Below are 26,692 nucleotides of genomic sequence, written 5' to 3'. Positions count from 1 at the left end.
GGTTTCTTGACAATTATTTTGTGAAGGCTTGCTTCTGCTTTGGCTGAGTTGGTAGAGTAAATTTAAATGGCTGGTGGGAGATTGTAAATATTAGCCCTTTTTAATGTTATTGCATGTAGAATTGATGATAACTCCGTGTTTAAGGAAGCAAAACTAATGGCCTCTCCTATAGCAAATATTTGGTTTTCTTGGTTTTGGTTCCACTGCTTTTTCACCCCTGAACACTTTGACTTCCATGCAAGATGGAGAAAAAGGGATGCAACAGCTCTGACTTGGATCTTTCTGAGGGAGCCTCACTCCTTGAACTGTCTCAGAACCCTCCCGGCTAAAGCCTGTTTGATGTTGATTACCATGACAGAGAGGGAAATCTCTGACAGAGATAATGGCAAGAAATCCTTACAAAAACACACTATCACCAAAAAGGCTTTTGTCTGACACACAGTTTAATCTACTGAGGAGTTGTGAAATCCATACCTGCAGAAGAATTCTCTTGCTGGGTGTTGTTGCATCTCGCTAGTGGGTTGATTGGTATAGCTTTACTAATGAATGGCTTGACAGTGTAACAATTTTCACTGTATGCTGTCAGCTGTGTTTGAGACCTTTTACTTTTGCCCTCTCCCTTTTCCATTGTCCCCCACCAATGCAGCAGTGCTAGCAAAACTTGTCCACGCGTGGCTGTGGTCCCTGGTGAAGTGGGGGCCTTGCAGAATTCCCCAGTGAGGGAACGCCTAGAGTTTCTGTAGGACTCCTAGTATCCTCTGTCCTGTTGAGATTCTGGGGTTTCACATGCCCTAGATTTCAGAACTGCAGTTTTAACTTTCTGTTTCCTCATTTGCACTGCAGAGCTTTGGAGAAGTGCTGCCCGGCATTATTCTAAACTCCTTCGGGCTTTCCCTCCCACCCTCCCCCCCAACAGATATGTTGAGCTCCAGGAATTGTACAGGGTACAGTATTGTACTGAACACGGATCTACCATTGTTTTCAAGTTTAAATTATGTATGCCAAGAACTTCATCAGATGTGAAAAAAGGAATATCACAGTTGGAGTTATGACTGTAATGTGGTTATGTGGCCATGTAAGTTGCTGCATAACTGTAATTTGGCTTTAACTGTGAGATCCCACAACTATGCTGCAGAATTTAAATTTCATTTCACAGTACTGTCCCTGTAGTCTTTTGTGGTTTGGGATATTTAGTTTTCATGTGAAGATAAAATGACATGGTGACATGGGTGTAACAAAAATCTTTCATCTTAAAACACTCTCACAGAAGCATGAATTGCTCCTGTTCCCCCAGATTAGGTGTGTTTAAGTTGTGACATAACTAGACATTTTAAAACGTAGCTTTAAAGTGCAGCCTTTAACAGGAAAAAAAGGCAATTGAAGAAGGTTTTTTCAGTCATCCTGGAAGTAACGGCAGATGGGGGAGAAGGCTCCACCATGCCCCTAGCTGTTACTGTGTGTTCATATAAGAAGCCTTAGACTTATGGAAAGATTATAAACTACGTTGCAGCAATTGTAATAGTATCAGATGTCTGTGCAGCATCATCAGGATGTAGGCTGAACCAGACAAGACCACGTTGCTGCCGTTGGCAGAACATGGTGAGCAGTGGCAGTCTGGTTCTTCTCACAACTGTTGTTGCCTTCTCTGCTGAATTCCAACATATGGCAGCAGTAGCCCAAGACATGTTTGAAAGAAAGGCTTTTCTGCCAATGTAAAGTGACAGATCAGACTTGAAAACAAAAAATTACTCACAGTCATCGTGGTGAAAAGTTTTCTACTTTTCTTAAAAAAACACAATTGCGCCAACTCTTAGCTTTAAGAAAACAAGGAATGGAAGTCCTTCATTGGCAGAATGGATACAGTTCTACCATAAAATGTTGGCCATGCTTCATCTCGGTTTTACTCTTTAAGACTACCTCAAGGGCTGAAAGACTAAAGTGGTTCTTACGCCATCCTTGGCTGTTTTGCCAAGCTGACTGAGGTTACATGTAGTAATGGTTTCCAAAGGGTGATGTCTTTAAAATAACATAGATCTATGGTGTGGGTGAAGAGAATAACAAAGATCATCCTAACCCTATATGAGCATCTTCAAATGCTGCAGGAGAAGGGTGTTAAGAAGAGTAGAGCTCTGCAGTTGTTGCCTAAATGTATTAATTGTTGGCATTTTTGTTGTTGTTTATGCCTTATTTCAGAGTTGCACCTGAAACTCTGGTGTTTAGATGTCTCAGATGAGTGTTCATTCTGAAATACTCCTTCCATGCTTACTTTCTCACTATAGTCACTCCTGCATAGTAAACACATTGTGGAAACAGCTGTACTGCTGTGGAGCTAAGCATTTCTATGAATCTCTGCAGACTGTTTCAGACTTTGTTTCAGTATCTGATAAATCTTCATAAAATACAGGGCCTAGACTTGATTGTTGAGTCCCCACAGAACAAGATTAGTAGATTAAATTATGGGTAAATTTAATAAAGACTGGACTGCCTTTTTTTTTTTTTTTTCTCTAAGCAAAGGCATTAAAAACACTGGAATATTTGAAAACAGATTTGAGGAAGTGTGTCTGCTAACAGCATTTGTGACTGCCTATTTCTGTCTTTCATCCATCCGTTTTATTTTTTCTGCTTTCTAACGGAGACACTTAAATTTGAGGTAAATTCTTTTGGAAAGCTTTTTATTCTTATAGTAGATTTCTGTTGTATCAAGATAATTTCAAGAGGTAGTTACACAGATGCATTCCTGTTTTGCTTATTGGTTTATTAGTCATGCAGACATATCAGCCAGACAATATCAGGAATGAATATTCATCCGTGATACATTTTCATGTTAAGAATGAAATGTGAGCTGGCTTATTGAATTGTGAGTGAGAGAAATGTATCTTTATGCATATAAATTACGATTCTAGTTTGAAGGGCTGCAGTGGTGTCCTTAGTAAGCTTCTGTGTGATTTCTGCATTATATTCTCTTAGCAGTGAAATATTCCTACTCTTGTCTTCTGAGAACATCCTACATTCTTTTTCTAACAAAGGAAGATCCCAGGATGTATTTTAGCTAAGAGCTCTGTAATGAGACGGCCTTGTAAAGCACAGCATTGCAGAAAGTCAGAATTAATAACTACATGTAGTCATATAATGTGTTCATATGTTCTCTTTGATCTTCCTTTTTATGTAGGAAGGTTGTAAATAATATGTTTGTTGTCTGCTACTTCTGTTCTGCTGCTTTAGTTCATTCTTGAATTCAGTATTTATATCTTGGTGCTGAAATCTGTGGTTATGAGAACAATGGGAAAGAGAACTTATTCCAAAAGGTCACTGTTACATAGCATATTCAGGGTGAGCGCACTCATACACAGTGTGCTTTAGGGTAGCCATCGATGCCTGTCTAACGTGCTTTTCTTGTTGGCTTTCATTACTGTATTCAAATACTGTACAGCCACTGATACATTCTGGTTTGTATGGATCCTGGTTAGTGGGGTAGTATGGTTACCCTTATTACGCTGACCTGCAGGGTTGGTGTGTGTCCAGCAGGGACCCACCGAGTCTGCATCACATGCCAGACTCGCTTCTAGTGCCTTTTCCTGTCCATTTCCCTGAGCAGGGAGGCAGAGCTTTTGGCCGTGTAACTGCAGTGACTTGGGAGGGTATCGCCTTGAGCTAGAACTATGATAATGATTAATGGATAATCTGTTGTGATTTCATCGGCTCAACCTGGCATTTTCTGTTGGACTGGGGCAAATTTGTGTCTTCTGAAATAGAGCATGAATGAATCTCAGCTGGGAAATAATGCTCAGTGCTGTTTCTGCAGCTGATGGTGCTCTGAAATGAGTTTGCAGATGATTTTTTTTCTTAAGCTGTTTATTTATATACAAGAAGCTTTTTATTTTGCTAACAGACATCTCGCTTTTGTTTGGGTTAGGCATGTAAAGCTTTGTTGTAAATGTGGATTTTTCTGTTTGTCTATTCAGGCTACCATCAACCAGTTAAGAGCTGAACTTGCCAAAGGACCTCAGGAGGTAGCTGTGTATGTTCAGGAGCTGCAAAAACTTCAAAGTTCAGTCAAAGAGCTAGAACACAAAAACCAGGTGAGAATGCTGTTATTTCCTATGCTTGTCAGTTCACATTAAAAAGGAAACACATCGTACATTGCCTTGGAAAGTGCTGGAGACTGTAACAAAACACTCTCGATGTTGCAGAAGTTGAGAATTACTTTGCCATTTTGCTTAACGTGAGGGATAGCGTAATGTACAAGCAAACACTCTGTTTTAATGATCAGTATGTTACAGCTGAAATCCTGAGAGTTGTTGTTATTGCAGATTTCTAATCGCTGCAGTTTATGCTTAGCTATTATTAAGCAGTATTACCATCTCACACATAAGAAGAAACAGCAGTACCCTTTGGAATAATACAATGTTTGCCGAAAAAATCATAATTCAGAAGACATTTTGAGCTCTTTTCATTGGTTTTCCAGTTTCTTAGCTTTTAGATTGTTCTCCTGTTGCATTTTCTGGCAGTTCATTGGAGTCATGAATAGTAGAAAATTGAAATAAACTCCAGGAGCTTCTCAGCTTATGAGTACTCCTTGAAAGCTTTTATCAAAGCCCTTTGAACTTTCTGCATTTTGCATTTGCGTTAAGAAAGCATGTGTTGTTGTCTAATAAAAGGCAGTAGGGGAGGAAAGGAGAGAAAGATGCATGCTGTTTTTTGTTGTGTGTACGTAGAACACTGTGTATGAACTGTACACGTTACATATATGTATTTACCAGCAACCTTGTCAGTCTTGGAAAACAGGAAAGTACAGGGATCAGCCAGTGTGTATTTAGTGTAATCTAATATTAAAACAATGTTTGCAGAGAACGGAAGAAGATGCAATTAAAATTTGGTAAATTAAACTTTCTTTTGGTAGGATGACTCTTGGTTTGGCTTATTAAGCAGAGGCAGAAGGGAGATGGTGAGAATTGTCACGCTGTTCTTTTCTATAGACCAGCAACAGTGAAAGGAGCTTTTGGCAAAATGATTGCTGTACAGTATAAAGCCCTTGCCTGAATATATTGCTGTTCCATTAAAACCTAGAGTTAAAAAGATTGATGCTTTAAGATAACCATACTTTCAGAAAGAGTCCTCTGCTATGTCAGGTTAATGCCAAGCATCACTTGAGGAAGAAGAGAAGTGGCAGTGAGCTGCTTTTCATCTTTCAGTTTCAGTGACTTAATGCAGTTTACAGCCACCTCTTTATGCAGCAATTTGAAAGGTGCTGTCTATAAAATGGTATGCTAGCCAAGGAATCTTGGACCTGGAGGACTTGGACATAGAATTGGAAAAGGTAAGACTAGCTTCCCGAATAACAGAAATTGCTCCCACTTCGAACAGTTTGCCATCCTTGAAGAAGCTGTCAGGAAGGAGGGAGGAGCCATTAATGCAGGATAGAATATATTGCATTTTGATCTGTACATCCATTTATAATTCCATTGCAATATGGGAAGATATTTCTGTGTGTTGACGGAGTTTTTGAAGCTTGTACAACCTCAAGTCAACAAGCTGTTTCTTATATTTTCAGGAGCTATACTGAGAAGAGCAGATGACAAGTAGATAAGATCAGTTCTCTGAGACCAGAAGGAACTGCCTTTCCTTCATTTATAAAGCACTGTAATTAAGGGGTTTGGCTTGCCTTGCAGAGGCCAGTAATGGCCTGTAGCCCAGAAGAGACCTAACGTGTGAAAAAACAGTGTATTCCCTAAGTATAAGACTTGCTGTAATTCTAAACCCATTGCATGTGGGGTTTTTTGTTTATTTTCTTTTAGGAAAATTGTGGTATATTATCTACAGGGAAAAATGCTTAGTTTCCAACCTTTTGCTGAGGTAACTATTCTGAAATTCCATCAGTGGCCACAGGGTTCATTCTTTAATGCCTGGCCACTACTAAAATGTATTACATGTATTTTTCCAAGGGGCAGTTATAAAAGAAGGGTGTTCGCCCTTGTATCTTGTGAACTTTGAAGGCTCAGGGCTCTTCATTAAGTGCTGTTCCCTCTTTCTTTGTGGAAGTCTAGGCTTGGGGAAGAGAGGTGGCTTGTGTGGACCCGCATATCCCTTTATATATCTGGGGTGCAGCAGAAACATGCATCCAGGTAGGAAACACAGCTGGGTCCACTGATGTAACCTGAATGACCACAGCTTGGCAGCTCTGGGGCCTCGAGTCTGCTCGTGGGCGTCAGTCAGTCGCGGAGGTAGTAGGCTGCCAGGCAAACCCAGCTCTTCTCTTGTGGAAGCAGCAGTAGGTGTTTGCGGCTCTGTCTGGCCATTCGTGACTGCAGGAGGGGTTCGGCTGTCAGGGGCAGTGTCTTTGAACACTGGTATTCATTGCTGTATTGCTCATCAGATCAGGGAGGAAGAGAGTAGAATGGGATGTGGAGCAGCATCTCCAACTGTGTGTAGCTGCTGCTCTTGGCTGTCCTTTGGGTAGCTTGTGAGGTGATGGTGAAGAGCCTTTGCTGCTCTTGGCTGTCCATGGGACAGCTTGTGAGGTGATGGTGAAGATTTTTTGTTGTACATATCCTTCCTGAAAGCTTCTCAGGGTCTCAGCCTGCTTCAAGACAACTTTAACCGTTTCACTTTGTTTTTTCTTCCCCACCTACACTTGAAAATTTAGGTTAGTGCTCTGCACTGATTCTGCAGAAAGTGGGTCATAGCAGTTCTACATGACGTGTGGATCTGGTTATGAAGTAGTAGTAAGATTAATAACTTAGCCCTGACTTACCCAGCTGTGATGAACAGGGTGCTGTAGTGTGTTGGTGTTTCAGGAACAAAATTCAGTACGAGTATTAAAGATCCTGCCTGGCCATTTCTCTTTAATGAAAAGAGAATTGCAACTTTATTTTACATTCTGAGAGCAAAGCCTTTTCTAAAAGCAGTGGGAGCCTTGCCACTGGCTTCAGGAGGATAAAGATGACACCTGACCTCAGTGTGTTCCTTATGTGTTCTATTCCTGCATTTTACATATGCACACATGAAAACTTCTGCATATCTGTAACAGCAACAAGTTATTTTATTTTTCAAGAGAAGTTTCAAAAAAAACTACTTTAGGGCTAGAATTCAGTAGCCAAACTGTAGTCTTGAGCCAGAATTTTTGGCTACATTTCATATGGTAATAGAGTATAAGTTTTTTTAAATGGACACAAATACTAATTATATTTGTTCTCACATGGGTTGCTGGACTGCTGGAGTTGTCATTTGCAAGATTGCTGGTTTTCTAACCTCTCTTTTTTTTTTTTTCCCCCAAGTAGATTCTTCTGTTTATTTTATCACAACTATAAAATAGAAGTGTCTGCATATAGTTTATAGCGACTGATACAGTACTCATTTGTTAAAATAAGTAAAGAACAGAACTGTTCAACTTTTCAGCTTATTTGAATAATCTCACAGCTTTTTCTTCTGGCAAAACAGGTTTTATCTGTCGCTGTTGGGCAGAAAAGTGCTTTTAAGATGCCCAAACATAGCTACAATTGCAGCACTATCTTATCTTTGGAACAGTGTTATTCCAGAGCTGCAGAACTGCCAGTTTCTGATGCATCAGACTGACCTCAGTGTTGGCATTTTTTCAGTCTGACATGGTGGAAGTCTTTATTTTTCTGTGTTTTAATTGAAAGGGTCACTAGGGAGTACAGTAGTGCAGGAAGAATGCAAGCATTGGAAAGGTGAGCATAGTAATGCTCGGCCGAGACAGACATCCGTAAGATGCTGCAATAAATGGAGCCTGCTGGGACGTTTCAAGAAGATGGAATGAAGTACCTGGTTGGATAATGACTGGTGCCTCCCTGCAGCTGTATTTCTGTGCTTCAAAGAGTGCCACTGGAAAACTGAAATGGTTCTCGCGGCTTCTTTGTCCTGCTTGGAGATCTCTGAAATTCTAGTCAGTGCCTCAGCTAAGCTTGGGGGAAAACCTAAACTTTGTGGAATGATATCTTGTCCATGAAGAGATTTGATTTCTATCTGAATATAGTTTTGATTAGTTCATGAACTTTGATAAAAAGCATTATGTAATTATCTGTAAATAATTATTTTTCCTAGTATTTGTCTCAGCGTGTAAATTTGATACTATGACCTTAGACCCTGCAATATTATTGTTGTTTGTGTGGTAAGAAAAACCTGACATTTAGTGATGTTAATGTCTTTGCTGTAGGGTATCCCAGTTTTTAGTGTTGTCAGACTCAAAGCAGCCATCCTCTTTGAGCTGATTTGTATGCAAGGGAAGTAGGTGATATGAATTAAAATGTGAAAACGTCATCTTCTAAAATGAAGGTTAAATCAGGAGTGTTTCATTCTGTGATTTATCAACATCACAAATTTCATTAGTTTTCACAGCTTCTCTTCCATAATTTGGATAGCAGATCATGCTGTAAGTATGGCGACAGGGCAAAATTGGGATACTTCTAAAAATGACCAGCATGATGACTGCAGAGGGTTAGAGAGGAATTAAACCATGAATGTTGTTGCCTACGGAACTGTGTGAAGAGCAGTGATACTTGAAAACTTTTTTCTGTATAGTAATAACTCAAATTACTATTTCAACTTTTCCCCAAGAAAATGCAGTTGTAATAACATAGAATTTGAACGTTCAGGGAAAGCACAGTTAGCCTTCAGGCTACAGAAATAGAGTTTGTGTGCTGTTCTCAGTAAGAGGAGTGTATTTGTGTGAGAATATGAAGACCAGTATTTCCAGCTGAAACTGTGTGCTGTATGGGCTCTAGGATTAACTTGTGTAATATGAAATAGAGGTCAATATTTCCTTTAATAATGTTTTTGGGCAAGTTCTTCACTATTCAGCATCGACACTTGGGCGGAAATTTGAGTAATGCATTCAAGGCCCATAAGCAGAATTGCAATTGAATTGCTGTGCAACTCTCTTCATAGAGTCTGACTGAGAAGCTGCAGAAGAAAGAACAGGACTACACCCAGCTGGAAGAAAAACACAATGAAGTATCTGTGAGTAAGAAGAACGTGCAGGCAAGCTTTCACCAGAAAGACCTGGACTGCCAACAGCTTCAGGCAAAGCTGTCTGCGTCTGAAGCCTCGATACAGAGATTACAGACAGAGCTAGGTGAGAAGGGGGAGGCAAGCCAGAAACTTAAAGAAGAGCTGTCTGAAGTAGAGATGAAGTACCAGCATCTCAAGGCAGAATGCAAACAGCTCCAGCAGCAGAGGGAGGAAAAAGAGCAGCATGGCCTGCAGCTCCAGAGCGAGCTCAGTCAGGTAAGGTTCCTTGACCTCCTAGGCCATCCTGTTGGAATGGTTCCTCAGACCATCCCATTAGGGTTTTTTTAAATTGTGCATGCATATTTTTCTGGCATATGCATTTGCATTTCGTTATTGAAGGGGAGTAACAAACCAATATTTGTATTTGAATAAATATAAAGCGTTTTTCCTAATGCTGCAGAGAATGAGATACAGTTGGCTCTTCCCCTTAGAGAAGTAAAGAAAGGAACAGGCAAAAAGAAGAGGCTGAGGAAAGAGGGCAGTAATTCTTTGATATTTGTTTGTTGTTACGCCTGAAACTTTTTAGTAGGTCCAAGCTCTTGTCAGGACCAAATGAGGGTAGTTGTAGCCCCTGTGTCACAAACTCAGCAAGATCTACAGTTATAACCACCTTTCCATGTTTTTATTTCTGGGAGGCTAATGTAATATTTGTCTATCTGTAGTATAACTCCCCCTTTCCTGAAAGGGAGACATCTTAGTAATTTTGTTCTGTCTGGAACTCTTCTTAAAACTATAATTTCAGCTTTGAAGATTAAGGTCCAGTGAGCATAAACTTTGTAGCTTATTTCTCATGTTCTGATTTGACTCTTTTTCTGTAAGTGAAAAAAAAGACTTTGGCTGATCAGGATTTTTGTCTACTCTTCTTCTCTTACAGTGTTAAATGAACTCTTCTTTTATCCTACAGTTTTTCCCCTCCTCTTTTTTTGTTGATGCATTCCCTGAAATAAGGGAAGTATTGTCAAATGAGAGGGAACTCAGACTATTGAGTTTCCATAACAAATATGGTAATAGACAAATCCTAAGTCAGCAAGGTTAGTTATTCTGGTTCAGTAAGGTAGCTGAAGCTATAATAAACTCAGGTTACGAGAAAAACAAATTCAGGTAGAGTATCAGAACTAGTTTCACTTCCAGTAGTAGTTTTACTACTCTGTAGGAAGTCTGAGAAACATGAGTCTGCATTTTATGTTAGAGCTGGACAATAATTGATTTGCTTTAAAATGGAATGATGAATACAGTAGGGAGTACATAGTGTGAAAAGCAGGGATAATGTGAAGTCTTAATATGGCTTCCTTTGTGTCTCTTCACAAACACCTGCTCTTTACGTTGCTGACAGCTGTGAGAACACCCAGGGCATACGTCCCCCCCCGCGCTTACGTATTGTTGTGCTGAATCCAATGGGTTATGGAAACAGAACTTCTGTATAACATTGAGCAAACTGGAATTTGAGGCTGGTTGAACTTGGTTTTGTGTAACGTCCTGGGGCGTAATGTGTTAGACTGGAGAAATATTTGTGCATCAGGAATTGCATCCAGTCCTAACATGGAAAAACTAACCTGTGGTGTGGGGTTTTTTGTTTGGTTGGTTGGTTGGTTTTTTTGTTAGTAGTATAATGTACTTAATTTTAACCTCTTGCTAAAGCTTTATCATTTTGAAGTGAGTGTTTCTCAATTTTCAGCCATTCATTCATTCAAGTCTGAAATAGATTAAGTTGCAAGATGTGCACGTATAGTTTATCTTGGAAGAACTGTGGCTTGGCAAAACTTAGTGTATGTATTACATCCCCAGGATGACGTTCCTTCTCCCATCCGTCTTCTGTCAGGGCTAGGGGAGATAATTATATTGGTTATCTGCCTAAGAGTCCTCACTTGGTAAAACTTCCTCAGTCTGCCTAGGCAGCGTCTGTGCAGGCTGCAGAAGCACAGCTGAGAGGTTGAGCTGAAATCTGTGTTCAGCCTGAGAGAGCATTTTCAGGAAGGATTTTTGGGGTGGGAAAATGAAGGAGGAGGAAGGTGAATAAAGCATTGCTGAATTGATTCCTGTGAAAGGAAATGGAAGCATCACACGTTGTCTGGTGCTACTACTGGGAAGGAAGACAATCTAAGCAAGAAATCCTGAACAAGCTGCTGGATCTCAGGGTGTGTTTTAGAACTGTATTATAAAAGAATAGTGGAGGACTTCATACATAGTATAAAATAAAATTAAAGCCAAGCAAAAGCTTCTCTTCCTTTCTTTCCCTCCAAACAAGAGTTCAGTTACTATTGTCATGAAGACTAAATTTCTCGTATTTGTTCACTTCATACTTTAATGGAATTAACTTTTTATGCATGTAGTCCAGTACCTTATGTTGGCATAATGAATGCTGCTTATGAAGATGTACGTGTGACTGTTTAGTCAAAGCACATTTTCAAAGGATCCTTGCCATCTTCTCAAAAATCATTTGAGCAGATGCGTGTCTGGTGAAGTTTGTGTATTTTCGAATTTGGGTGATGTGAAGGAAGTGTTCTTCACAATGGAACGAAATTCTAATGATAATGTTGGATCCAGCACAGCATTAGGAAGAGGGGTGACATGAGAATATGGTCTCCTTCAGTCCTGAAGAAACGTTAGTTGCTAATAATTATTGTGTGGTTGCTGAGAATATTTGAATCTACTCAATTGTATCTTTGAAAGTCTAAATATTTTTTAACTATTTTTGTATTGTGTAACATAAGTTAAGCCTGGATTTTATGGTTGGTTACTTGAAGTCAGTCTCAAAGTCCTTAAAAAATACTTAATTGTGCATATAATGAAATTGACTTTCGAAAATGTTGTGTGCTGATTGCCCCCTTTGCAGTTATTCCAGCATCCGCATAGCCATGAATAGTTAGAATAGTTATCTTGTTGCACTGTCTTCATTAGATTTTTTCCTTCAGCTCTTGTTCATATTTTTAGTGAGGAGGTAGTATTAATAATTTAGTGATTCCTGTGGAAAAAGACAAATGTTCTTGAATATTGGAGGAGACGTTATGGTCTCTTTCCTCACCCTGTCCTTCCTTTTCTACCTCTCTCCTAACTGTGCAGTCACAGTTAGCAATCAGCATCTCAGCCTCATGCCAAACAGCTTTTCATTCACAGCTTTTGTGGTTGTGGATATATAAACAAATAATTTAGCTTGGTTTCCTAAGAAAATAAGGCACAGACACATTTGTTTTCCTGTCTCACTATCCTTTAACTTTTGCGTTGTTTGATAACTTCAGCCACATTCTGACAGGTGGTCCAAAGGTCTTCAGCATTAGGCCCTTCAGTGTCAAATTCTTGTGGAAACCCAAAGCTGGGTAAAGGAGCGTGACTTACGTTCGTGCCTCACACCCTTAATGACTGGGGGAAGATGTAATGTTATCAAAACCACAGTTTTTGATAGCTAGGCAGCCAGCGGGTCAACAGTGGCAGCTTGCAGTGAGCAACAAGATTGTGCTGCCTTCTACTTAGATACTAGTAGGGATGTGAGGAAAGTGTGAGAAAGGTTTAGGGGTACTGAAGGGAGGATCTGGAGTTAAAAGGTGAATGGTTCCAGGGTCTTGGACATAAATTCATAGGGAAGCAAGCTTCATTCATCCCGATACCCATAGAAAATTCTTGCTGTGCTGCAAGGCCCGATCCGTTCTCAGTTTTTGCGCTGAGTTGGAAGTTGAATCATGTGTCCGTGGATGTGCTCACGTAGAAGGAGGCAGGAGGTAACCCAGGGTCTGTAGTGACAGTTTTAAATAGAAGAAAAGGAGGTTTTATGGAGAGAGCTTTTCATAACAGGGAATTGTGAAAGGCCTTCCTTGCACTTTGGAGATGGTGCAGTACTGCATTGATGATTGAAAAAATTATAAGGCAGGCTTATGTCCAGCTGGAAGAGTGCATCCCCCTACTTACTCTCTGCTGCTGGGGCATGCTGGGGTACAAGCCACCAAACTTACTGTGTACTCTACACTGAAGGTTCATGTCTCCTCTCTGCAGAGAATAAATGCCTTTGATGTAGCCAGATCAAGCTGAAAATCACACTCTTGCTAGTCTAGCAATACTGAATAGGATATTGTGGGAGCCAGCGGAGCAGGTGAAGGCATGGTGCCTCAGCTGCTGGACCTACAGGGGTGAGGGCGTGTGCTGTGTAAGGTGAGGTTGCTCTAAGCACCGCTGCTTTCTATCATCATCCTTATGTATCCTCTCTGTGTTTGTGTTAAATCTCTGTAACTCGTATTGAAGAGCTTCTTTAGATAAATGAGGATGTTTCTGTGTCCCTCCAACCCAGAATATTTGTTCGTGCTTGTGCGGTTGAAGCTGTTCACCGTGATTGGTGTTTCTGAGGTGTATGGTGTGCAAACATGACTTCAGGAGCTCATGTAGTTGTTTCACTTTTTGCAGTTGCACAGTAAACTTCTAGAAATGGAGCGTCAGCTGGGGGAAGCGCACGGGCGGCTCAAGGAACAGAGACAGCTCTCTAGTGAGAAGCTGATGGACAGAGAGCAGCAGGTGGCTGATCTGCAATTAAAACTTTCCCGTGCTGAAGAGCAGGTAGGGGCTTTATGCAGACTCTGGTTCAGACAGTAGCCTGCATACACTTCTTGTGATGTTGCGGTTTATAAAAATTGTCCTTACGGGAATTTTCTTTGGCTAGCTGTTAAAGTCTCACATTAAAATTGTCAAAATATGCCAAAATGGCACTCGCGTTACACGTTTTGTAAGGCTAAGTGTTTATCGGGTGCATGGATGTTCATGGTGCTTTGCAGATGACCAAAAGATGTGCTTTTTGCCCTAAGGAGCTTTGTCTAAGGATCTTGTGAAAAAGAAACTTGAGTGCACCTAAGCTCACATGGGTCAACTTTTGTGTGTAGATATTTTTGTGAGATAAAGCCCTACATGAAGAAAATGTGAACAGGGCACAGCAGGTGATTGTTGGTTAATAACCTGTGTGGGGTGGATGGGCAGAAATCACTTGTTTTATTAATTGTCATTTGTTTTAATGAGCATCTTGTATATATTGCTGATTTTCTGCTGCCTCTATGGGGATTGGCCAAATATGAGTGGTATGTTTTCAAAGCTTTTAAAGCTTTTCTGTAGCTAATTTGTAAAGCCTTCACTGGTCTAGAGGTGGAGAGACTGCTAAGCTTGAAGTTGCTACTAAAACTGCTAATAATAGTAATAACAGTGTTTTACAGGTATCTGTATTGTCAGTCATGTTACATCTTAACAACTGTTGGAAAAAAACATACTAAAAATCTCTTCTGGTTTAGATTTTTGAGAGTTAAAATACATATATGTCTGATAGTTGTTTCATCGTTCTCGCTGGTGGTGTAGAATCTCACCTATTAATAGCAATGAATGCTTTGGTTAGATTTTGATTCTTTAACTAGCATCACACACTTTTATTTTTATACCAGTTTTCAAATATTTGTCTTTTAAAGTAAGATCTTTTAGCATTAGAATGAACGTTGAGCACTGACATACTGAGTGGTGCTTGTTCACTCATTAGTCTGTTTTATTTGTTTGTTTTTTCCAGCTAAAGGAAAAAGTAGCAAATTCCACAGAACTGCAACATCAGTTAGATAAGGCAAAACAGCAGCACCAGGAGCAGCAGACACTTCAGCAAAATACTACAGCAAAACTCCGAGAAGCCCAGGTAACATAGTTATGTATCCTCATGCAGAAGTGTGTTTCTGGATTTCGTTACTTTAAATATGTTTTATCTGTAACAATGACTCGCATGACTGGTACTAGTTTCAGTACATGAGCTTGTAAATCCAGAGCAGAATGTACAGAGAGTGTTTAATAAATTTATCCAACATTTTATGCATTAGGAATAACTTCTAAAGGTCCCTGTAATTAAGGAAGCTATTGTGCGATTTTCTAGAATGATTTGGAGCAAGTACTACGACAAATTGGAGACAAGGACCAAAAAATTCAAAATCTTGAGGCTTTGCTTCAAAAAAGCAAAGAAAATATCTCTCTGCTAGAAAAGGAAAGAGAGGACTTGTATGCAAAAATTCAAGCTGGTGAAGGAGAAACTGCAGTTCTTAATCAGCTACAAGAGAAAAACCATGCACTGCAAATACAGGTAAGGACTTGGAGACTTGTTTCTTTTCTCTCATTCTCATTACTGAATTGTGGGGTTTTTCCTATCTCATCAGATGAGACATTAATCTTTTCTGTACTTTGCTGTTTCTTTGAAACTTTAAAGATCTTACTGTAAATTTCACAAGACTTGTGTTTTGGTGACTTCCTTGCTGTCATCACAGGGGAAGGAATTCCTAGCTATTTCCTACATACATATGCTAGTAATATGTGCTTACAAATAATTTTTTGATAATTATATACATGTTTGTTTCTTGTATTTTAAAAAGTGGTTTAATTCCTTCTTTCAACAACAAAATTCACTTCAGACTGCACCTGTTGTCTCCTTAATATTTTGGTTTTGTTACAATAAGGCCAAATTGACAAATCCTTTTTGCTTCCAGTTTTAACTGATAACCTGTTTAAACTCTGGTACTGTGTACAATATAGCTTTACTGTAATAGTTCAGAAAAAGAAATGTCATAGTTTTGAGTCTCCAAAGCCATGACAAGAGATTTATGACTTCCTTGGACGTGCTGTTCCAGCCTTCTCTTCTAATTAACCTCCTTTTTTTTTTTCCTTTTTCACTGCAGGTAACTCAGCTGACAGAGAAGCTGAAGAATCAATCAGAAAGTCATAAACAAGCCCAAGAGAATTTGCACGAGCAAGTGCAGGAGCAAAAGGCACATCTAAGAGCTGCTCAAGACCGTGTGCTTTCCCTGGAAACGAATATCACTGAACTAACCAGTCAGCTAAATGAAAGTAAAGAGAAGGTTTCACAACTTGATGTACAGGTAATGGGACTCTGTACTGTCTGATGATGGTAAATCCTGCTTGTGATTTCTGTATTCTTTCCAGAGAACATACAAAGCAATTTGGGAAAAATTGCATGTTTCTACTAACAGATGAATGAAGTAGAATAAGGCAGATAAAATTGAGGAAAATGTAAGTGGATTCATAATAGCAATAGATGGCAAGTGGTTTGGTGGTTGTTGTGGGGTTTTTTTTGTTTTGTTTTGTGGGTTTGGGTTTTTTTTGGTGGTTTTTCAATTAAGAAAACACCTAAAAGTTCGTAATTGAGTTGGGAAAAATCTGTCCACAAGCATCTCTTGTTGTAATTTTAATGATTAGGCATTCAGAACCCTGCTCTTGCCAGTCCTGGATTCTCTGCACTAGAGTGAAAGTCTGTCAAGTCACTAAGATATTGTTGTTGCCTAGAAATTTCCTGTGCTGGTGGCTTTTGTCACAAACAAACCAAAAAAAGCTGTGGGCCACCTTGTTGTCAGTTTAATTTACTAAACAACATGGACTCTTCTACTGCTGAGTGCTGCTTAAGCTAAGAGCTGGGTTCAGCTCTCCCAAAGAAGAAATGACATTTGATCGGAAGTTCTTGCATTGGTACACTTGGAGGAACTAGTACTGTTGTTGGATTAACACACTGTGGTGTCTTTTGAATTAGTGTTACTTGGTTTCTCAACAGGTCTAGGAACTTCTTCTGATGTAGCTTTGTGATGCTTTTGCTGGGCTTTGCTACACTACCTGAGCTGGTTTTCCACCAAGACGTTAGGGTAGAACTGAATAATCTATGGGCTCTTGCAGCTGCTTTTTAAGGCAATATGAGCTTCCTTACAGTCTTCAGAGAAGTAGCATTTCTACTGGGGAGAAAACCAATAAACCCCAATAGCCCGTGGCCCTGAATATTGCCTCTCTGTGCCAACACCGTTCATACCTACCTTGAAAATACTGTTTGCTGGGTGTTTTGGAAGGAAGGGAGGTTGATCCCTAACAGACAGATAGGAGCAGAGAAAGACAGTATGCGTGTGGAAGCATATTTTTGTTGTTTCTTGTTCTTTTTTGCTTTTGAGAATTTTGGAGGCCTTTAAAAGTGCCTGGAGTCTGAGGTTATCAAGGTAATCATTAAGTCTATCCCAATGATCGTTGTTCGTAAGTAAAATATTTTCCTGGACTAGAAGACTAGTGGGACTGGTGAGATTTTTTTTGTTTGCCTGTTTTTTTTTTTTCAGCTCAAAGTAAGAACTAACTGTGGCTTAAAATCCTTCTATTTTCCTAAACCTTGAAAATCTTTCTTACTTCTTTTTTTTTTTTTTTACATTAGCACATGGAAACTGCTGATTTTACTGTTAAACTTACTGATGAGTATATAAAAAATTAAAATGAGCTAAGGTAAAATAGATGTTTTAGTGAAATACAACATGTCTTTCAGGTAAAAGCGAAGACTGAATTACTACTTTCAGCAGAAGCATCGAAAGCTGCTCAAAGAGCGGACCTTCAGAATCATCTGGACACAGCTCAGCATGCACTGCAAGATAAGCAACAGGTTATAAGCAACATTTAAGCATACATAAAGTTTCTATGGTACCTAAAAAACTACTTAAAAACCTAAGAATAGTCTGTTTACAAATTAAGTAAAGGTGACTATGTGGTTGGAAACCACCATTTAGGGTATTTTAACCATGTGATATGTATTCGGTTCTTTTTGCTGTAATCTGGACCAGGTATGTTTTGCAGTGTAAAGAATTTACTTAGGAATACACTCCTTGCTGTAGGATTATGGGTCTGAATCTAAGCTGTCCTGTTGGAGTATAATTCAATTGTCACCTATATGTTATGAAGAAAACCTATATGTTATAAAAAAAACTTTTCAAAAGGGCCTGTAGTGACAGGACAAGGGGCAACGAGTTTAAATTGAAAGTGGGGAGATTTAGATTGGATATCAGGAAGAAGTTCTTCACGGAGAGGGTGGTGAGGCACTGGAACAGGTTGCCCAGAGAAGCTGTGGATGCCCCATCCCTGGAAGTGTTCAAGGCCAGGCTGGATGAGGCTTTGAGCACCCTGGTCTAGTGGAAGGTGTCCCTGCCCATGGCAGGGGGGTTGGAACTGGATGGGCTTTAAGGTCCCTTCCAACCCAAACCGTTCTATGATTTTATGAAAAGATTGTAGAAGGTACTGGATACAAGTGAAAAGTCTTAATTAACACTTATTGCAGATTCAGATAAATTCAGAATCAGATGCCTGTATTCAGAAATCATGATATATGTGCCAACTGACACAAAACCCCAAAAGACTGTTGTTAAAATTGCACACTTTAATATGTGTTAGTCCTGATGAAGCATTCCACCGGCTGCTGAATCAAACGTTTGCGTTGTTAGATTCGGTGCGGCTGTGGTCTTCATGGAAACACATCCAGCAGATGTTAACATAGCACCATTTTTAGTGCTGGAATCTAATTAATTGCTATAAACAGAAGACCTCTTTTTGCAACTATGAAACAATTAATAATTAAATTAATTAGCTTTGCTGGAGAGCAATGAGCTTTGATGGCAGCCGTCTTCATAGTGGTTAGTGGGTGAATGTGTTCATGTCGCTTGTGGAAATTACGTTGTTTTGTGTTGAACTAGGTGGTTTGATATCATAGAATCATAGAATGGTTAGGGTTGGAAGGGACCTTAAAGATCATCTAGTTCCAACCCCCCTGCCATGGGCAGGGACACCTTGCACTAGTCTCTGCTGTGTGGAGAACTGACTGTTTCCATGGTATTGGCTTTACTCTTCAGTGGTACTTGACTTCCTGAAGACAGCAAAAATTTTCTCTGAGGTTTTGTAGTGTTACTTTGTAGTTACTGTGTCATTAACTGTAGGATCTCGTGCATTTATTGCCTACGATTCCTCTTCCATTTATAACTTAAAACCCCTTTGCTAAGATTGAGCCCACAGCCTGTGGAGTTGCAGAGGAATATTGAGGCTTTGAAAGAAGTGGCACGAGCTGAAAAGAGAGAATTTGTGCATGTGTGTTTGTTTCCCCTCTTGATTTCCTGCCCCTCAGGATAAAAAAGAAACATTATTTTCCTTTTTAATTTGAACATGTTAGATCATTTAAAGCATATGTGACATTAGTAATTTTTGGAAGTTATTTAAAAACTAACAACCCTCATTTTTGTTTTACCTCAGGAGTTAAATAAGGTCAGCATGCAGTTGGATCAGGTTACAGCTAAGCTGAGTGACAAGCAGGAATACTGTGCTCAGCTGGAAACCAGTCTTAAAGAGTACAAAGAGAAACATATTTATTTGGAACAGAAAACTGAAGAGCTGGAGGGACAGCTTAAGGTTTGTATTGAACACAGTATCTGAGCTTACAGAAACTGATGGTCTCTGATATTTGGTAGTATGTGATGAAAGCCATGCTCAATTTTATCAATACTGCTTTTGCAGGCTTTCTTTTTCCCTAGTGTTTCCTGATCCACCCTTTAATGCTGTTCTCCTCTTCTTCCATGATATCATATCACACTAAGAGGAGCTTGGCTTAGGACATGGCCACTGTACTGTCATTTTCCTGTACATGTGCTTCTACCAACCTCCATGATACCTGGAAAGTGTTATGAGAGGGAACATGAATACTTCCCGAAATTAGTCTTCAAGTTCAACCTTATACACTTTACAGGTGGTAGCAGGGAATATGTGTTCCCTTGTTTAGCCCAAGTTAACACTACCTATCTGGATTAATTTATTTCTGAAGCCTTTCAGTAGAGTTCTATAGAGGGTTTTTAAAAATATTTTTGTAACCAGTGTTTTTCCTCTAATTTATTCTTGACTTTTGCGTTCCATTTCTGGAATCAGTTTTCTCTTAAAGTGCACATAATTCTGGCAGAAGGTTTGCAGAACCTTTGTTTTGAGATACTAATATTTTCAGTTAAGGATATGAATTATTCCTAATGCTTAAGAACTTTTAAATTTGGGCTTTAACCTTTGGTCAGTATTTTTTAGGCATGGTCAAAATTCATGAGACATAAAACCATGTGATACAGGGATCTTAGGAGCACTGCAGAATTGGTTTTGCAGCATTGTCTGACTGTTTTGAGGGAGATTAGTTGTCTTTATGCTCAAGACGGAGTGGGGTGTTTTTCCTAGCTTATGTGCTCTGTAGAAGAGGAGGAAGGTTGTTTTCCCTGTAGGAAATTTTAAATCCAATGCTATTAAAAAATAAAAGTCATACATTAGCATTATCAGCATAACTATTTTGTGCTTCCATCTGTCTCTTCTTTTGCACACTGGTTTATTTTTTTCTGCCTGCTTTCATTTGTGTTTTTATTTTTCACCTTTTGCTAAATTTTTACGAGTACCCAACAGACAAAAATGCCTGGGAGGAATGCAGTGCTTGCTTGCACAAGATTTTACGAGGTTGTTGGTAGCTGAAGTGTGAAACTGAGCAGGGTTGTTGATGCTGTCAACTGGAATGCGATTCTGTGTAAAGTCTTGGTGTCATCACCATTCTTTGGGATTATTCCAGTTGAATGCATGGCATTTAAAAAAAATAATTTAATAATAGAAACCAAAAAGCCCTCGGGAATTTTCTTAGAGGAATTTGGCCATTTTGTTTTATGGTCACTGTTATGCCTGTAAAACAGACTGTGTGTCGCAGAGTCTAAGCAGTGCCCGTTTGCTAAAGACTCGTGTTCTTTATGCTCTGTGTACATGAACAAGTAACTTCTAAAAACGAACCAAGAAAAACCTCTTCTGGGTGAACGCAGGATTTCTTTCCAGCTGTAGTTCGTGTCTTTGTTTTTGTTACAAGGAATGGCGGAGTTCTTGGGATGCGTAAATCAGCAGTCATTTCAGCTGCTGAAACTACTCATGGTGGCTGAGAACTTGGCCCCAAATCTAAGCACTGCGTACGGCCTTTTTTTGTATGGATGTTTTGGGTAGGCTTTTCAAAGTTTTCTGCATTTTATCTATTAGTTTGCAGTAAAATGTCTGCTTGGTGTTTAATTTAAAGATTATTTCAGAATGTTTTACCAAAATAGTCCACTTCTGGCAGAGCAGGAGGTTTGCAGGAACTAAATAATGAAAGATAAATAGCAAACTAATGAAATGGGTAGATGATGTGTGACAATTAGGACTGCTTTCTACAGTGAAGACCTTCTACAGTAAATGCTGCTCACGGACTAGATGACTTCTGCTTTAACTGCTGGTTTTATTTTGTTGCTTTTGTTCTGATTGCTCTTACTTTTCATTTTTCTATCTCAGAAACTTGAAGCTGACATTCTTGATGCTAAAGCAGGCAAAGAACAAGCTCTTCAGGAGTTACAGCAGCAGCGACAGCAGTCTACAGAATTAGACCTCCAAACAGCAGAACTGAGTAAACAGCTTGAGGCAGCAAGAGAGGGGTATGCCTTTCCTGTGTTCGAGTACTTCTCAGTCAGACACAAAACTAGTGGTTTGGGCTAGAGTTGTGACTTTGTTCTTCTGTCCTCTGATTTCTTAAAATCACGGATGGAAGTGATGTGTTCCCTCTGATATGAGAACTGAGTTATATCCCACTCGTTTTCTTCCACTGTATATGCCATGCAGACTCCATCTGCCATGTTGTCTCATGTGCATCACTGTCTGCTGTGATTCAGTACACTTCTTCAGTTCAGCCACTGTGTTTGATGTCAGCTAAATTTCTGAACGGTGTGATGTACTGAGATCCATCTTTAAGTATCCACGATTCTGTAACTGGCAAAGGCGTAGTTGCAATTTATGCGTAAGCAGCAAAAGGGTAGTTTCTATCTGTAATATTTAGGGAAGGATTGCTGGTATGTCTTCATTAGCGAGACAAAATGCCCATGTTGTTGATGAAAAAGGTATGCTTTGAAGTAGTTCTACAATTAATAAATAATAGAGGCATTTAGTGACACAAAAGAACCTATGAAGAATAATTAAAAAAACCTAAACCAAACACACTTTGTTTTTGTCTTTGTATTTGCAGGCTGTCTAGTGCTAAACTGGATTTACAGAAGAAATCTGAGGCCCTTGAACAAGCAAAACAGCAAATTGCAAAGCAGGAGGAGGAAAAGGCCAACCTTAAACAAAACCTTGAGAAATCAAATCAAGATACAAGTAAACAACTCAAGGAATTGGATTGTAAAATGCAAGCAGCAACATCAGAGCTGCAACAAGTGAAATTAGAGAAGGATGCTCTGTTAAAGGACCTTACAGCTACCAAAGACAAGCTCTCAAAAAGTTCGGAATCCTTCAAAAAAAGAAAGGAGGAATTAGAAAAAGAAATACAAAAAGGAAAAGCAGCTGTAGCAGAAATGGTTAGTAGTTTCTTAGACATAGTTGGATGTATTTAGTGTCTGATGAAATGGCTTTGCTGTCTGTCTGAAAACATTGTAGTGTACATACAATGCATGGAAATTAATGGCCTTAAGGGAAAACAAGTTGTAAATTTTTTTTTTTTATTGTTCATACATGTGTCCTACCTTAATTTTTTTTTTTTGGTCTGGAATTTTGCACTGCTAAGCGTTGGTCATCACACAACAGGATCCCTTTTTCCTTGCCGCATGCCTTTAACATGGTGAAGAAAACCAAATGGAGACAAGTGGTGAAACAATTTGATGGGAAATATCTCCTTTTTTTGAAAATAGATCAGCCTTATTACTACAAAATGCAGTTTTGCTAAAGTGCCACCATGTTGAATTTTTCTGGGGCTGTTTTTGTTTCCTTTCTTTCTTTTAGACTCCTGTAGTCTCTTATGTGGAACCTTCCTGTGCACTTGTCTGGACGTGCTGGAAGGCTGTGTAATGTGGGCAGGGTAACAGCATCTGTTGTTTAGGGAGAAGTCTAGCTTAAGGTGTTAGCAGAGTACTAGAACTGTTTGAATTTCAGAGAGCACTCCCAAGTGGTGGTATAGCAAGTGCTTGACCACCAGCGCAGCGCGTTCCTGTAATGAGAGTGAACTCTCATTAGCCTTGAAATACATTTTATTTCCTCTGTCTTTTCCTTTGGTAATATGAACAAGCACTACATGAATACGTGTTTTATAGATTTTCTTACACGGATGTTCTGACACCCCTGCCTCAGACATGGTGGGGGTATTTTTCTCATTCCCTTCTTGGTCTTACATGTCACCATTTCCCAGAACCCATTCATAGCTGCTTTTATTTTGATCTAAAAAAAATTCTTCTCCTGGTTAAAAATAACATTTTTTCCTTTACTCTTTCACTTTTTAAGATAAGCCTTTTTGTTTGCTTTCCTTAGTTACTGCTGTTTAAATATTTGTTTCTCCTAAAAACTTGAAGGTTTTTCTTCCCAATTTAGACTTCAAGGTGGGAGTCCAGTTTCTGCTTCTAAGTCTGTAGTCCTTTGGAGGCTCACCACTGACTTCAGTGCATACTATTTGGGCTGAAAATGTAGTTGTATTTGCATGCAAATCCTGCAAATGTTGCTTATGAGTTTTAGAACATCAAGAAATTTTGCATCCTGAGGAGCGTGGTGAGCCTCCTCTTTCCCATGAGAAAGGGAAGGGCTGCCAACAGCAGCTTCAAACAAGGAGCATGTCCCTAGTCAGAGAAACTCCTTGGCACATGGCTGGATTTGTTAAGTACAGCTGTATCAGCTGTGTTCAGCTTAGATTTACCACTGTTTAAGTTTTGAGATGTTTTTAGCTGAAAATGTGTCTGCAGCTGAGGGGGAAAGCTTTTTCACTGAAAGGGAAAGCATGACTTTTCAAGGCTTTGTAGATTCTGCAAAAATACCTGGTGGCCAGTCCTAGAAACCCACAGAAATATTTGCTTGTCTTCTGTCTTTTAGGAAAAATCTTGCCAAGAAGTAAAACACCAGCTGCAGATACAAACAGAGTCTGTAGCTAAAGAGAGGAATGAATTGAAAAACTCACTGGAAAAAAAGGAGGGGGTAAGCTGTCCACTTAATTTCAGAAATCTAGTGAACATCAATAACAAATGTTTAAAAGATTCATTTTCAGTCTCACGTGCAGGACTGATGAGAGTCAAAGAGGTTGCAGTTCTCAAATTGTAACCTACCCTGGGGCACTGCAATAAGGCAGTGCTAGAAATTTCCAAGATGTTAGGATGAAGTTTTAAAATACAGGTTTTACTCCTACCTTTCTGTGCTCCACGTGCTTTAACGGGTGATTTTAGCCCTTCAGCATTGTTCATTAGTGAAACAGTTACTTTGTATTACCATGTCCTTGGTTTTTTTTTCAGATTTATGGTCAGTGAAGGATAAAAAACTCTGATCTCTGTATCCTTAGATCTGTTTCAGGCCTAATGGGTCTGTTCTCCGTGTGGTTGACAGGACATTTTCAGAATGGATTGAAGGATTTAGTTGCTTTTGCAAACTTGTAAAATTGCCTGTGACTGCCTAAGGTCCAACAGTACTTCATTGTTAAAGATGAGCATTCACACTGCAAAATCACGTAGTCCAGCTGGCAGCCTTAAGGCCAAATCCACTTCCATGGATTTCTTTACCCGAGCAGTCACCTGTTCCTTAAAGGAATCAGAAAAGATATGATCAGTGGACACAGTTTGGTGGAATGTGATGGACTCTCACTGTCTGAAAGTAGGTGTTGTGGTTATTTCCTCTGTGACAACGGCTGCTGCCGCTCCTCTGGCTCCTCACTCATTCCGCAGCAGCACTACAGTGCTCTGTGGCAAGTGCAGGAGGAGGAGCTCTGTATCCGCTGCAGTTGGCAGCAGAAGAGCCCTGATGACTGCTGGCTTGAGAAAAGTTGCCTGTTTTTATCTGAGTGGTGGAAGAAAGACTGCAGTCTGGTTCTGTGTGCAAGAAATAACAGTAGCATACTTGGAAACTGCTGCAGATTATCTGCAGCTCTTTGCAAAAGCATGAGCAGGCATACTGGGTCACAAGAAAGGTATAACCTGCTATCTATATTGGTATAAGGTATAACCTGGTATCAATATCTTCTGATCAGAAGGATATTGACCACTTGGAGCGAGTCCAGAGGAGGGCCACGAAGATGATCAGGGGGCTGGAGCACCTTTCCTATGATGAACGACTGCAAGTATGGGGCTTGTTCAGCCTGGAGAAGAGGAGGCTCCGAGGAGACCTCATTGCAGCTTTCCAGTATCTGAAGGGGGCCTACAAGGGTGCTGGGAGAGGACTTTTTACAAGGGCCTGTAGTGACAGGACAAGGGGTAACGAGTACAAATTGAAAACAGGGAGGTTTAGGTTAGATATCAGGAAGAAATTCTTCACAGAGAGGGTGGTGAGGCACTGGAACAGGTTGCCCAGAGGTGTTGTGGATGCCCCATCCCTGGAAGTGTTCAAGTCCCTTCCAACCATTCTATGATTCTATGATTCTATGATCTAGTCTCTGGCAGAGGAAAATAGCAGCTGCCTAGAGAGGAGTAGGGCAAGCCTTTCCGATTCTTAGAGTGTGGGGAGTAGGGATCCACAACTTCTAGCAGTCTTTTGGGTGCTGATTTCCTGTGTCTTCAGCTTTACCAGCTTTGACCAGTTTTTCATCTGTGAAATTGTCTGTTTGCTTTTTGTACTACATAACTTGTCGTCCACACAGTTCAGTAGGCATTTTCACATACTACAGCATGTACAAATAGTGATTTAAATTAAAATTATATACAGTTCTTTACTATTTTTTGAATATAGATTTCTAAGCAGTTGTCCATAGAGCTTGACTCAGCACGAGCACAAGTACTGGAAATTCAGGGTCTTCTGAAAGAGAAAGAAAAAAGCGAGCAACATCTCCAGGGAAAGCTGAGAGAGGTAAAGGAATCTTTTGAGCAGAAGAAAAAACATAGTGAGACCCTGCAAGCAGAATTAAAAACTGCCCTTCTAGAAAAGGTAAGGCTGGCCTCTCTTACTCCTTGAGGAAAATGAATGTAAATTTCTCTGATGAATGCTGCAGCTTTTATGTCAATATCTGTGTGATAAACGGATGTTTGTTGTTGGAAATGATAAGGTCAGGATGTGGAGACAAGGTCTTCAATCTCCAACAGCATCTGAAATAACAACAGTAATAAAGTAAAAAGAACCAATGCTGAAATATGGATTTTGTAGGAATTAAGTTTCAATAAAGTGGTAAAAATGGCTAGATTGAATGTGTTTATTTTGCTTTGGGAGCATGCTGAGAGGCAAGAGCTGACATTTTCTTGTAAAGCAGGAGAGTTTTCTGAGAGTAGTTCAGACAAACTCTGCAGTGTTTTGGAACATGCATGGCAGTTTTAAACCAAGTCTTCTCTTATTATACCAAAAGAATTTATCTGAGCGACAGCACAAAACTCATAAACCATAATGGAAAGAGTTCAGATGTCTTAGAATGTTAGGGAATGTTGTGTTTTGTGCCATACTCTGTTAAATGTTGCTCCAGCTTTGGCTGCCCTATGCTATGTAATCATCTTTGTGCTATAGTCAGCCCGTGGAAACTTTAGGACTTGGGAACATTATCTAGAATTTTGATGTGTGGTCTTAATGTGCTTCACTTAAGTCTTTTGACATGAATTAAATTTTGTTGTTAAATTAGTTACAAAATATTGCTGTAAAATCACAAACATCAGATTACTGAACTGCTATCTCATAAGTGGAAAAGAAATCTCATCTTGCAGCAGAAATGCAGTTTATCAAAGGGATTAAGCTTACTGTACTGTCTGCAACTTTAATTGAAACTTCCTATGCTTATGTTTCAGGCAGAACTGGAGAATAAACTGCAACAGCAGTCTATTTTGTCAGCACAGGAGCTTAAGGCAGAGAAAGTCAAGCTAGCAGACTTACAGAAGACCCACGAAAAACATAAGGAAAACATGGAGAAACT

General features: G+C 39.6%; 1 protein-coding gene across 1 annotated transcript in view; it reads left to right on the top strand.

Annotated features, from left to right (window-relative positions):
• Nucleotides 1–26,692, top strand: part of EEA1 (early endosome antigen 1) — a 50,553-nt gene that overhangs the window by 10,793 nt on the left and 13,068 nt on the right. The window contains 13 exon segments of the mRNA XM_010148417.1: nucleotides 3,963–4,079; nucleotides 8,905–9,243; nucleotides 13,417–13,566; nucleotides 14,552–14,671; nucleotides 14,903–15,106; nucleotides 15,696–15,896; nucleotides 17,327–17,440; nucleotides 19,072–19,227; nucleotides 21,145–21,284; nucleotides 21,869–22,199; nucleotides 23,695–23,796; nucleotides 25,531–25,725; nucleotides 26,568–26,692. The exon segment at nucleotides 26,568–26,692 is cut by the window's right edge and continues 13 nt beyond it. Of these exon segments, the coding sequence (XP_010146719.1) occupies nucleotides 3,963–4,079; nucleotides 8,905–9,243; nucleotides 13,417–13,566; nucleotides 14,552–14,671; nucleotides 14,903–15,106; nucleotides 15,696–15,896; nucleotides 17,327–17,440; nucleotides 19,072–19,227; nucleotides 21,145–21,284; nucleotides 21,869–22,199; nucleotides 23,695–23,796; nucleotides 25,531–25,725; nucleotides 26,568–26,692 (2,294 nt within the window).

This window comes from Eurypyga helias, unplaced genomic scaffold (assembly GCF_000690775.1).
Source record: "Eurypyga helias isolate BGI_N326 unplaced genomic scaffold, ASM69077v1 scaffold12860, whole genome shotgun sequence".
Classification (NCBI taxonomy): Eukaryota; Metazoa; Chordata; class Aves; order Eurypygiformes; family Eurypygidae; genus Eurypyga; species Eurypyga helias.
This window is presented reverse-complemented; position numbering and strand designations above follow the sequence as displayed.